At 35.4% G+C, this 12,035-nt stretch overlaps 1 protein-coding gene across 15 annotated transcripts in view; it reads left to right on the top strand.

Moving 5' to 3' along the window:
• The window catches only part of Cdc42bpa (CDC42 binding protein kinase alpha), a 218,968-nt gene that overhangs the window by 104,733 nt on the left and 102,200 nt on the right, over positions 1 to 12,035 (top strand). For all 15 annotated transcript variants that reach the window (XM_005348974.3, XM_026779693.1, XM_026779691.1 and 12 more), the window contains exons 6-8: positions 2,191 to 2,284; positions 7,406 to 7,606; positions 9,537 to 9,785. In XM_005348974.3, the coding sequence (XP_005349031.1) occupies positions 2,191 to 2,284; positions 7,406 to 7,606; positions 9,537 to 9,785 (544 nt within the window). The remainder of the gene's footprint in view (positions 1 to 2,190; positions 2,285 to 7,405; positions 7,607 to 9,536; positions 9,786 to 12,035) is intronic.

The following is a 12,035-nucleotide window of genomic DNA, read 5'->3' as shown; positions in this document are numbered from 1 at the left end:
CCCCAGAGAACTGTTAACCAACCAGTAACACTGGAGTTAAAATTAAAATTGTGGTGGGGACCCTAAAGGTGAATAGAGAATTATGAATCGAGCCATTTTCTTTCTGAGATGTCAGTGAAGCCTTGTCTAATGATTGCTCTTATTTCCTGTAGCCTAGGTTAGCCTTAAACTTCTGATTCTCCAGAGTGCTAAGATAACAGGCAGTTAGTTCTAAGATGTCTTCTCTGTAAGCAGTAGCTCAGAGAGATCACAATGGATATTGTGAAATATTTATAATGAAGAGGAAACAAAAGTACTCCATATCAAAACTTGTGGGATATAACTCCAGAAAATGCTGCAGTAAAAGAAAATCTCTAACCTTAAATGAAAATGTTGGTAAAGGAATGAGGTGAGAAATGAATTGTCTCTTAACTCAGAAATCTGAGAAAGTAAGTAAAATTAGCTTGAATTATAGAAAAGAAAAAGGTAAAATTAAGTTAGTTAAAATGGATGAAAAAATTCAGAAATAAAGGAAAAGCAATAAGCAAATATTATTTTAAAAATCAATAAATACCTTATTAAAAGTTACTAGTTTAGTCTCTAGTAAATTGTCACTAAAGACAGATATCTAGTTTGAATGTTGATAGTATAGAATATGGGATCTGAAGGCAGACTGCCTGGCTGTAAACCCTGGCAGTGGCCTTGAGTTTAAGCTCAGGGCGGCTGAACTTCTTCGTCTGTAGATAGGGGAAATGACTGTACCCTCCTGGGCAGCTGTAGAAAGATAGCAAACACTTAGGATGCTATATGGAATGCAAAACTCTAACCAAGTTTTTTAGTTTTAATCTTATAAAAAATACAAGAGAAGCTGGGTGTGGCAGTTCACACCTATAATTTCAACACTCTGGAGACCGCAGAAAGTGAATTGCCAGTAGTTCAGTACTAGTCTGGGCAATATAGTGAGCTGAGGTTAGCCTAGGCTTCAAAGTCAAATCGTGCCTCAAAGTGTAAACCAACCAAAGAATAATGGCAAAAATAACAAAGATACAAGAAAGTAATATTAGACATAGAACTACTAATACAACATATAGATTTCAGAAGTGATCAACTACATTCTAATTTGAGAAGTGGATAAATATATATTTTGTTAGAAAAATCAAAACCACTGTAATATATCTAGGAGAAACAAGTTGTGTGGGTAAGCTAAAGATGTTTAATGCAATGGAATCTATAATGTAAATCCCCCTCATAGGGTTCTATTATCATATCTGTAGGAGGCTCCTACTTTTCCCTGCATTTTTAAAAGTGCAGGCACTAAAGTGTAAGGTGACATGCCCGTGTGAAAACTTTCTCAATAGAGAATGCTTTCATCCCCTAAAGTATCCTTCCAGAATGAAAATTGCCAGAGTACTTTTTATTTCCAGGAATTTTGGAAATGATAGATGCTCTAGAAAGTGTTAATGTGAATCACAGCTAGGATGGAACATGTAAAACAGATACTTTTCTTTTTTAAAAAACTTTTCTTTTTTAAAATTCTCAATATTTTAATCTTGTTTTAACATAATTGTCTGCCATTTTTTCATATAATCTAGACATAAAGACTATGCTTCCTAAATTCACTTTTTTATCTTTTAAGTTAATGTACTCAAGATTCACGAAGACCAGATGAGGAATTTAAATAGACCTATAAGTCCCAAGGAAATAGAAGCTGTCATCAAAAACCTCCCAACCGAAACAAGCCCAGGATGGTTTTAGTGCAGAATTCTACCAGAACTTACAAGAAGAGGTAATATCTATACCCCTCAATGTGTTCAACATAATAGAAACAGAGGGTCATTGCCAAACTCTTTTTATGAAGCTACAGTTACCCTGATACCAAAACTACACAAAGACTCAACCAAGAAAGAGGATTACAGACCAATCTCACTCATGAACATTGATGCAAAAATTCTCAATAAAATACTGGCAAACCAAATCCAAGAACACACACACACACACACACACACACACAAAAATCATCCATTGTAATCAAGTAGGCTTCATCTCAGAGATCCAGGGCTGGTTCAACATACAAAAATCTATCAATGTAATTTATCATATAAATAAACTGAAAGATACTTTTCTTAAAGTATTTTTAAAGCAATTGAAGACGTTTCATGTAAAAAGGCTTCCTGCTTATTTTCAACTAAAACATAAATGTTTGTTTTTCAGAGACATTAAACCTGACAATATATTGATGGATATGAATGGACATATTCGTTTAGCAGATTTTGGTTCATGTCTGAAGCTGATGGAAGATGGAACGGTAAATAAATATGAGTTATTCTATTCTTAGACGTTTTCCTTGTCTTGTCTTCTTTCTCTGTTCTAGAGACTCTGTGCTTACACTGTCTGCCACCCAGTCATTTGTCTTTGCTCCACCTCCTTTCACAAAGCATTGGCCATACTTGCTCAGAGTCATCTTAACCCGCTTGTAATAGTGACCTTGAGAATGGTGCTTTGAGAGCCTTGTGGTTTCTTTTTTAATTAATGCCTATTATACTTGAAACTTTCCTAAGGTTTTAGAGTAGTAAAGATTGTAAGTTTTATATAGAAAATAAAATACAACTCCATCTTCATTTGTCCTTTTTTTCTAATGATATAGTTGTTCTGAGGGATAATGTTCAACAAATGAATTTTCTTTTTGAGTGAAGACTAGGTAGCATTAGTTTTGTGTTCCCATTTGCTTGACTTTTACTGATGAAATCATTAAGTTCTTGTTCAATAAAAAGTGTGTATTTTCAGATTTTGTTACTTTTTATGTGTGTATACGTGTATGTGTGTGTGCTTATTTCTGGGTATGTAATGTGGGTGTATGTGGAGGTCGAAGAACAACTAGGTCCTCATTTCCCACCTTGTTTAAGACAGAGTCTCTTGTCCACTCCTGTGTATATCAAGTTGACACTTCTGGGAGTTTTCCTGCATCTGCCTCCCATATTGCAGTAGAAGATTGGGATTATAGATATGTTGTATCATGTATGACTTTGCATGGTGTCGTAGGGTTTCTGTCACTGTGAAGAGACACCATGACCATGCTAACTTTTATAAAGGAAAAACATTTAATTGTGGTCACTTAACGTTTCTGAGGTTTACTCCATTATCATCATGGTATGGCATGATGGCACGCAGGTAAAATGGTACTGGAGAAGTAGCCACGTGCCCTACAACTTGACTTGCAGGCAAGAGGAAGTGGTCTCTTACTGGATGTAGTTTGAACATATATGGGACCTCAAAGCCCACCTCGACAGTATCACACTTCTTCCAATAAGGCCACACCTCTTAATAGTGCTACTCCCTTTGGGGGCCATTTTCTTTCAAGCCACCACACATGGGTCGTGGAGAGTCAAACTCGGTCCTCACACTTGCATGGCAAGTGCTCTACCCACTGAACTGTCTTCTCAACCACACTGCTTTAAATTTTCTTTAATTTTCTTGTCTGTTGCAGAGGCCCACATGTATATTAATTTAATTAGCAGGTTTTTTTGGAAAACATTTTAATATAATAAATTCTAGAGCCATGAATGTGTTATCATTATTCTAGACTAGTTATTTGACTCTAAAAATTATCTTTAGGTGATTTTGAAAATGCATATGTGACTTATGAATTTGGCCATGTTGAAAGGAATAATTGGTACTGAATTATCCGTCTTACTATAAATGACTATGTTATTAAACACGTTATTTAAAACAGCTTTTTCAGACAGTGGATAGCGTTGGCATGTTATAGTTATTCCTAACAGAAAGAAACTCTTGAGATGTGCCAGATTACTGACTTCCCAGCATTCCTGACTATTCTGACATGGCCAGAGTTAGAGCATAGCATAACATTTTTTTCAGATCTTGGGTGAAGGTACCACAGTTGAGTAGCTTTAGCTGCTGGGATCTGAAAGAGCTGATACTGGCCCTGTGTAAAGGCAGGTAGGTCTAAGTTCCCCAAATTAATCATAAAGGCTGGACTACCCACACATTGCACTGTAGATTCATGGATGAGTGATACCCACAGGGACACGGAATAGCAGACCAGAGAGTCAAGCCATGCTGGAAGAGGCAAACAAGCCCCATGAGTTTTGACCATCAACTGCAACATTTTGTATCTACTGGAATGTTTCAGTCTAAAACCAAGCCCTGATAAAGACAAACAGAGCTTGAAAGTGGTCCTGCCAAATGAGGGCCTTACATAGCCAACGGCATACCTGTGCCGCACCTTTACTCATTTTGGATCTTGAACCATTGTGTAGTACAGCCTTTACCTATTTCTTACGCATTTTAGAACTGCTTTCTTCTCTTTGGGTTACAGGTAGTCTTATGTTGATTGATTTTGATTCAAATTTTTTAATGTTTAAAAGTCTGGTTTTATGCTGTTCCTGTGTTTTGTTGAGTTAATATGCCGTTGGTGGGACAGAGTAATAGGTATTAATCCTCAAATCAGAGCCTCTTGCATAACTAAGCAAGCACTGTACTTCTGAGGTCTTAACTGAGCTACCTAGGCTGGCTTAGAACTTGTGATCCTTCATCTTCAGCCTCCTGAGTAGCTGGAATTATCTAGCCTGTGCCACCAGGCCTAGCTAAGATAACATTTATTTATTTATTTATTTATTTATTTATTTATTTATTTATTTATTTATTTATTATGTATACAATATTCTGTCTTATGCCTGCAGGCCAGAAGAGGGCACCCTACCCCATTACAGATGGTTGTGAGCCACCATGTGGTTGCTGGGAATTGAACTCAGGACCTTTGGAAAAGCAGGCAATGCTCTAAATCTCTGAGCCACCTCCCCAGCCCTAAGATAACCTTTTACTGTTTACTCATAGTATCCTATTAGTTGATTTGGTGATATACTTGTAGTTTTACTTTGTCAGAAAATAGTCCTATTTTATTCATGGCTTGTGTTTTTTTTTATTTGTTGATATCTACTTTATAATTTTGTAACACAACTTTTTGTGTATTCCATATTTGTTTGAAAAGAATACATTTTTTCCAACTTTACTAAAAGTAAAGGTTCTATACATGTCCATAATATTGAACTGGTTTTGTATTCATGTTTTATATTCTTATGGGTTTTCTCTAATATCTTTATTTTAAAATCTTTATGACAGTAGTAGACTTGTTCATTTTCCCATCATAGTTATCAGTACTTTATACATCTCCTTTTAATGTATTATTTGAAATCACTAAATTTTGCGGGATAGTTTCTTTTGTAATTATATTGATGAACTAAAATAATTTTAATTTGGCTAATACTTTTTTTTTACTGCTTTAAATTTCTACTGTTTAATGTATAAGTTCATCTTTTATCTCACCACTTTCAACTTATGTGCTTCTGTTTTATTTATCTTACTTAAATAAATTATTTGACTGCTTTTTCTCTCATTTATGCCTTTGGTTTTATCTGTTTTTCAGTGTTAACTCTCTGTCCTTTGACAGGTGCTTTAATGCACTCTTGGATCTTGTGACTTAGTGTAGAGCTTTGTGCTATTTCTGTAGCTTTTGCTTGTTATTTGCATGAGTGCTTTGTTTTCCTCTTTTTCTTTCCTGCTACCTTCTGTCCAGTCGATTTTATCTTTCTTATTCTCTTTATCCTTAGAAGGTAACGTATCTTATTTTATTTTATTTTTTGAGACAGGATCTCACTATGTAGCTTTGACTGTCCTAGAACTCACTGTGTAGACCAGGCTGGTCTTGAACTCACAGACAACCCCTTGCCTGTGCCTCCCAAGTGCTGGCATTAAAGGCATATGCTACTCTGCCTGGCTGGTTTAAATATTTTAATGCCTCTCTTTAGGATTTTTAAAACGTTGATAGTTCACGTCAGTATAGAATTAGTCATTTTTCTTTACATTCCCAATCAAAACCATCAACTTACTTTGCTTTATACCACAGAAATTAATTCAAAATAGTTCAGAGAACTTTATAAAAACTAAAACCCTCTTAGAAAATATAAGGGACAGTATTTATGACTGCATTTGAAAAATTTCTTGAGAATAACACAGAATCACAACCCCTCTACCTCAAAATGGTAAATTCTATCCTCCTCAAAAACTTGTGTGCATCAAATGACACGGTGGGCAGAAGGAACTCACGTACCTGATTGTGTGCTAAGAATATGTAAGGACAGCTACAGATTCTAATTAAGTTCTGGCCTGCAGCATTTTAACTTCCTCTCAGGCACTGAAGTTAATCAGTCTTGTGGAAGGCTCAGTGTAAGGTGAATTTTTCTCCAGGGGCTTTTTGTACCTAAGCTCAACAACAGAAAAACAGCCTCAGTGAAGAATAAGAGAATTTTCCCAAAGAAAATTTACAGATGAGGAATAAGCATATGAAAAGATTCTCCATAAAACCTGTCATTAGAAAAATAAGTCAGAAAGCCTGTGATCCCACCATAATAGCATCTTCTGTCCAGTGGGACAGTTGCTGCCAAACCAGAAAACAGCAAGTGTTGTCTAGGGTGTGGATGATTGAGAGCCCTGGGCACTGTTAGTGTAAAATAGTATAGCTAGTTCTTCCACAGATACTAAACATAAAATGATCATTTATTGAATTTTCATCTATCTAACTTGCTGTAACTAGATTTTCAACTTTTTAAAATTAAGAATTTTGGTTTTAAAGTTTCTACTTTCCTTCCCTTTTATAATTTTTCCAAATAAGTTTTTTAATTTGGTTTTATATTTGAGACAAAGTCTATTATAATATCCTTGGCTAGCCTGGAACTTGTAGACAGGCTGGCCATAAACTCATAGAGAGCCATCTCAGTGTTAGTATTTAAGGTGTGTACCATCATGTCCAGTGCAGCTAGAAACTTAATGTACAATAAGTAGTCAACCTTTAGTTTTCTTAGGTTTCTGTTTAGGATTTTAAAATTATCATCAGTGTTAAGATGAATGAATTGTTCTCTTCATATCTAATTGATTTACAATTCCCTTATACTTACTTATGTATATCTGTTGATTGCATAAATAAATATTAAAAACCAGTAAGAAAACGTAGTAGCATACTATAATCCTAGAACTTGGGAAGTTGAGGCAGGAGGACTGTTGAGTTTGAGGCTAGCCTCAGATATATAGCAAGACCTTGTCTCTGACAACCAAACCAAAATTAAACAGTAATAATGTTGTAAGTGAAGTATTCATTTTATTGTTCATGACTGTAATGGCTCAAATCACATTGTTACCCTAAATACATTCAGCTATAGTAAAGGTCTTGTAAAGTTATGAGTAATGAAAACTATTGATGTAGAGGCCATTTAAAATCATTCTACAAACTAGGAGGCTAAATTCAGATAACAAAAATGTTATAATACTGTTTCCTGTATATCTTAAATAACTGTGTTTAATTTAAAATCATTTGTCCAATACATTATAGTAATAAAAATATGATCTTCTTCAGGTCCAGTCTTCAGTGGCAGTTGGAACTCCAGATTATATTTCTCCTGAAATACTTCAGGCTATGGAGGATGGAAAAGGCAGATATGGACCTGAGTGTGACTGGTGGTCTCTGGGGGTCTGTATGTATGAGATGCTTTACGGAGAAACACCTTTCTATGCTGAGTCTCTGGTGGAGACATATGGAAAAATCATGAATCACAAAGTTAGTATATTTACTTTTTTAGAGTTTTTACAATAAATACATGCATTAAGTTGAAGTAACGTGATATTAAAGAGAAAGTACTTTTTCAAAACAATGAAAAGTCATATTCTTTTGATTAGTAGGGAAAATTGTTAGTAATCAATTAATTATCTGTAAGATAATTAGTTTTAAGTTTTCCACGTATTTTGTTTGGAAATGCTCCTAAATAGAAAAATTGGTCTCTATAGTTGAGTAAGAGAATTCAAAAGTAGTTAGTTTTTATTAGTTTTTACTATATAGTACAATACAATTATGGCAAGTATGCATGTAAAAATTATAAGCATTATTAGTAATAAATTTGGTGTGAATAAAGACAAAAATTGAACTCCTTTGAAGCCAGCAAGATGACTCCATGGCTACGTTGTTTGCTTGCAAGCCTGGAGACCTGAGTTCAATTCCTGAAATGCATGAAAAGATGGAAGGAGAGGAATGACTTTACAAGGTTGTCCTCTGGCCTTCACGTGGACAGCTTGGCACTTATGTACACATGCACACCCATCCATGAACAGACAGACAGCAATCACAGTTTTACTGAAATTCTTCTGTCAAACTGGCAAAGACAACATGCAAAATTGTATTCTGTACTCTATACAGCATCATGGGTACTCCTCAGATTCTGACAGGGCTACAAATTGTAACTTTCTTTCCCAAAGTTAACAGGTGTACATCTTGAGCCTTAAAATTAGAGCTTTTGATAGAGCAAAGGTTGGGTCTAGACATCTACCTGGTGGAAATATCTAGAAAGGTGTATATGTAGAATGTCTGCTCCAGTGTTAGGGAGCACAAGACACTGACTGCAGTCCAGATGAACTGCAGGAACAAGAGCCCAGCACTCCAGTCATGCAGCGCCATGTGAAACAAAATAGACAGTGCAGAAGAATAAACTGTCCAACTTCAGAGGATTGTGAACTGTTACAAACGTCCTCAGTATGAATCTGAATGTCCCCAGAAGAATAGATAATCTGTCCTTTTTAGTTGGTTCTGGTGCTTTACACATACAAATCAATTTTATAGACTTTGTGTCTTACACTGAGCTGCCAGCATGGAGCAGTAAGTAGTGGAGAAGAACTGAAAGACAGGGGAAGTTGAAAGTTGTCAATGCATGTGTACCATCCAGAAGGAAGTCACTGCAATGTAGCATGCTGCTTAACAGCACTGGTCTGGAGAGAGTTAAGGTCAAGACCCTTTCCTGTCAATTTTTAGTTGAATGGCGTTGAGAAAATGACTATGTATCTTAGCTTCCTCTTTTATAAGACTGTCATCCTAGTAGTTCCTACCCAGTATAATTACTGTGAGGATTAAATGGTTAAATAAGTAAATCACTTTGAATAGTGCCAGATACATGGTAAAATTTTAAGTGTTTTGGGCCAGTGGTTAAGAGCATTGGCTGCTCCTCTAGAGGACCTGGATTCAATTCCCAGCACCCACATGGCAGCTCACACCTGCCTGTAACTCAAGTTTCAGTGGATCCGACTCCCTCACAATGATAATGCAGGTCAAATACCAATACATATAAAAATTTTAAGTGTTTAATGATTAACTGATATTTTATATTGTACCTGAACATTGTCAGTAACCTACATTCTTTTGAACTATTGAGTTAAATTCTGATACTTTTAATCAGATCCATCTCATTTTAACATCAGTTTCAGATCCTATAGCATCTGACCTCATTTTGTAGTTCATCCATCATGAAGTCACTTACAGAATTAAAAGTTATTTTAGGAAAAGGATTTATTTGTCATCATCCCTGTATCTCCCCACAATATCAATGCACTGTGTTATCAAACCCTAGTTGTTTTTCTAAAGGAAATGGGCTTAAACAAGTTTACCACCCTTTTGTAAGAAAATGACTGATTTGTATTTATATCTTATATTGTTGTCTGTATAGGAGAGGTTTCAGTTTCCACCCCAAGTGACTGATGTGTCTGAAAATGCAAAGGATCTTATTCGAAGACTCATTTGTAGCAGAGAACATCGACTTGGCCAAAATGGAATAGAAGACTTTAAGAAACATCCATTTTTCAGTGGAATTGATTGGGATAATATTCGAAACTGTGAAGCACCTTATATTCCAGAAGTCAGTAGCCCAACAGATACATCGAATTTTGATGTGGATGATGACTGTTTAAAAAATTCTGTAAGTTTGACATTATGAAGATGTCCTGTCCTTCTTATTCTTTTAAGGATGGTTATAAAGAAAAAAAAAAAGGATGGTTATAAAGTAACATTTTATTTATTAATTTGGTGCCAGGACCATTTTTCTCTTATCAATCACACAGTAGTTATAAGTTCCAGTGCTTATTCTGTCATGTATCAAAAAAATTAAGAGACTTAATTAAATTCAGTGTTATCATGACCAAAAGCAAAATTCAAAGACCTGTTGTTTAGCAAATTTTGTCATATGTTTACTAAAAATACAAGATTAGACACCTAAAAAGTGTATTTCATGATTTCAAAGTGAAGAAGATGACAAACCCCTCCCTAAAACCAACCATGAAATTGGAAACAAATGGCAACACATGTAAGGGCTTATTATAACCAAAAGGAAATAAAGAAGTATTTATTCATCAAAAACTACTGAACTTTATATGAAACCATACATGCTCCATCCCCTCCTTGTAGACAGAAATTTCTGTCCCACAGCCATTCAGTCCCAAATAAACACACAGAGGCTTTTATTAATTATAAACTGTTTGGTCTGTTAGCTCATGCTTATTATTAACTAGCTCTTACAACTTAAATTAACCCATAACTTTTGTCTATGTTTAGCCATGTGACTTGGTATCTTTTTTCAGTAAGACATTTTCATCTTGTTTCCCCTGTGTCTGGCTGGTTACTAACACTCTTTCTTTCCTCTTCCCAGAATTCTCTTAGTTTTGTTGCCCCTCGTATACTTCCTGCCTGGCCACCGGCCAGTCATCTTTTTATTAAACCAATACGAATGACAAATCTTTGCAGTGTACAAGAGCATTATCCCATAGCACCTACCTTTTACCCCATCACCTGTTTGGTTGTACTTAAACATTGAACAAAAAGCTGACAATTTACTGCAAGGCAGCCAAACTTTATTTGGAAGACTCAAACCCAACACCCATATTGTTGCCACTAAAATAGCCAGCTGGGTAGGAAATAAATGTGTAAAGTCAGTCTGTAGCCTTCCTTACCTGAGTTTGTGTCTCTGCCTGAGCCAAATAGTTTTCTCCTCTCAGCTCATGGACTATAGGAAGGCTATATCATATTGTGTTGATCTTGCTCTGAATCACTAGGTTATGTAGATTCATATGTAAGAAAATAAGAACCTAAAATTTGGGGTTTCTTTTCTGGCCTTCTTATCATAAGCTGTCAATTTATTCAGTAATTTTGTATTTAATTTTAGTTCAGTACTAAGTTTCATATTAATTTTATGTCACTCTTTACTGTAATTACTATGTTTAAGATGAATGTGAGCTGTTAAACTGTTCAAACTACACAAGAAAAAAATAGATGGATTTTCCTTCCAGTTTTTTAATTATATTCACTGTTGACAGAAATTCTGAGTCATTCCAAGTTAAGTGTGCATGGAGTTGATTTTAATTATTCACACTGGTTGTATTTTATAAAGTTATGGTGAACACCAAGTTAGTTGACATTGACCATTGTGCTGTATAAATAAAAGATTAATGAGTTCATAGGAGAGTAGGGAGCGGGTATATGAGAGGGGTTGGGCCAGGAAAGGGAAGGGAGAAATGTAATTATATTATAATAACCAAAAATTAAAGAAACATCAAGTTAACCTTATGTTAACATAGGTCACATTTTCAACAACTTTGAATATAGAAGCCTTTTAGATGTACTCTATTGAAAGATATGTTATATAGTAATATACACCGTTGATTCATTAACACTGAACTCATATCTAACAGCACTATAACTTACTCCTAAAAGAGTTCATCTAACACATGTTGTTTCTCTATAAAGGCACATGATTACCATTTTATGTTGCCACATGAGATGACAGTCAGTGTGGTACACACCTATAATGCTAGTGGTCTGATGGGAAAGGATGAGTTCAGGCTTAGCTTGGGCTGTACAGCAAGACTTTCTATTGAAATTTTAAGAAAAATAAAAGCAGTTATCAGACAGCACTTCTGGGAGCTATTTTAAACAGAGATACTATCATAAAAGGCATAAAAATGTTTATAGAGTGTGCCAAGGACATTTGCTTCAGTGTGAGAAAATAGGAGCATTCCACATTCAGTCTCTGCAGGAGGAGCAAAGGACAGTGCACTGATGGAGGAAGGTCATTGGTTGATTAAATAAAGAAGCTGCTTGCCCTGATAGGTTAGAACGTAGGTGGGAGGAGTGTCATTGGTTGATTAAATAAAGAAGCTGCTTGCCCTGATAGGTT

Source organism: Microtus ochrogaster, chromosome 6 (assembly GCF_000317375.1).
Source record: "Microtus ochrogaster isolate Prairie Vole_2 chromosome 6, MicOch1.0, whole genome shotgun sequence".
Taxonomy (NCBI): Eukaryota; Metazoa; Chordata; class Mammalia; order Rodentia; family Cricetidae; genus Microtus; species Microtus ochrogaster.
Note: the sequence above shows the minus strand (reverse complement) of the source record. Positions and strands in the feature narration are given on the sequence as shown.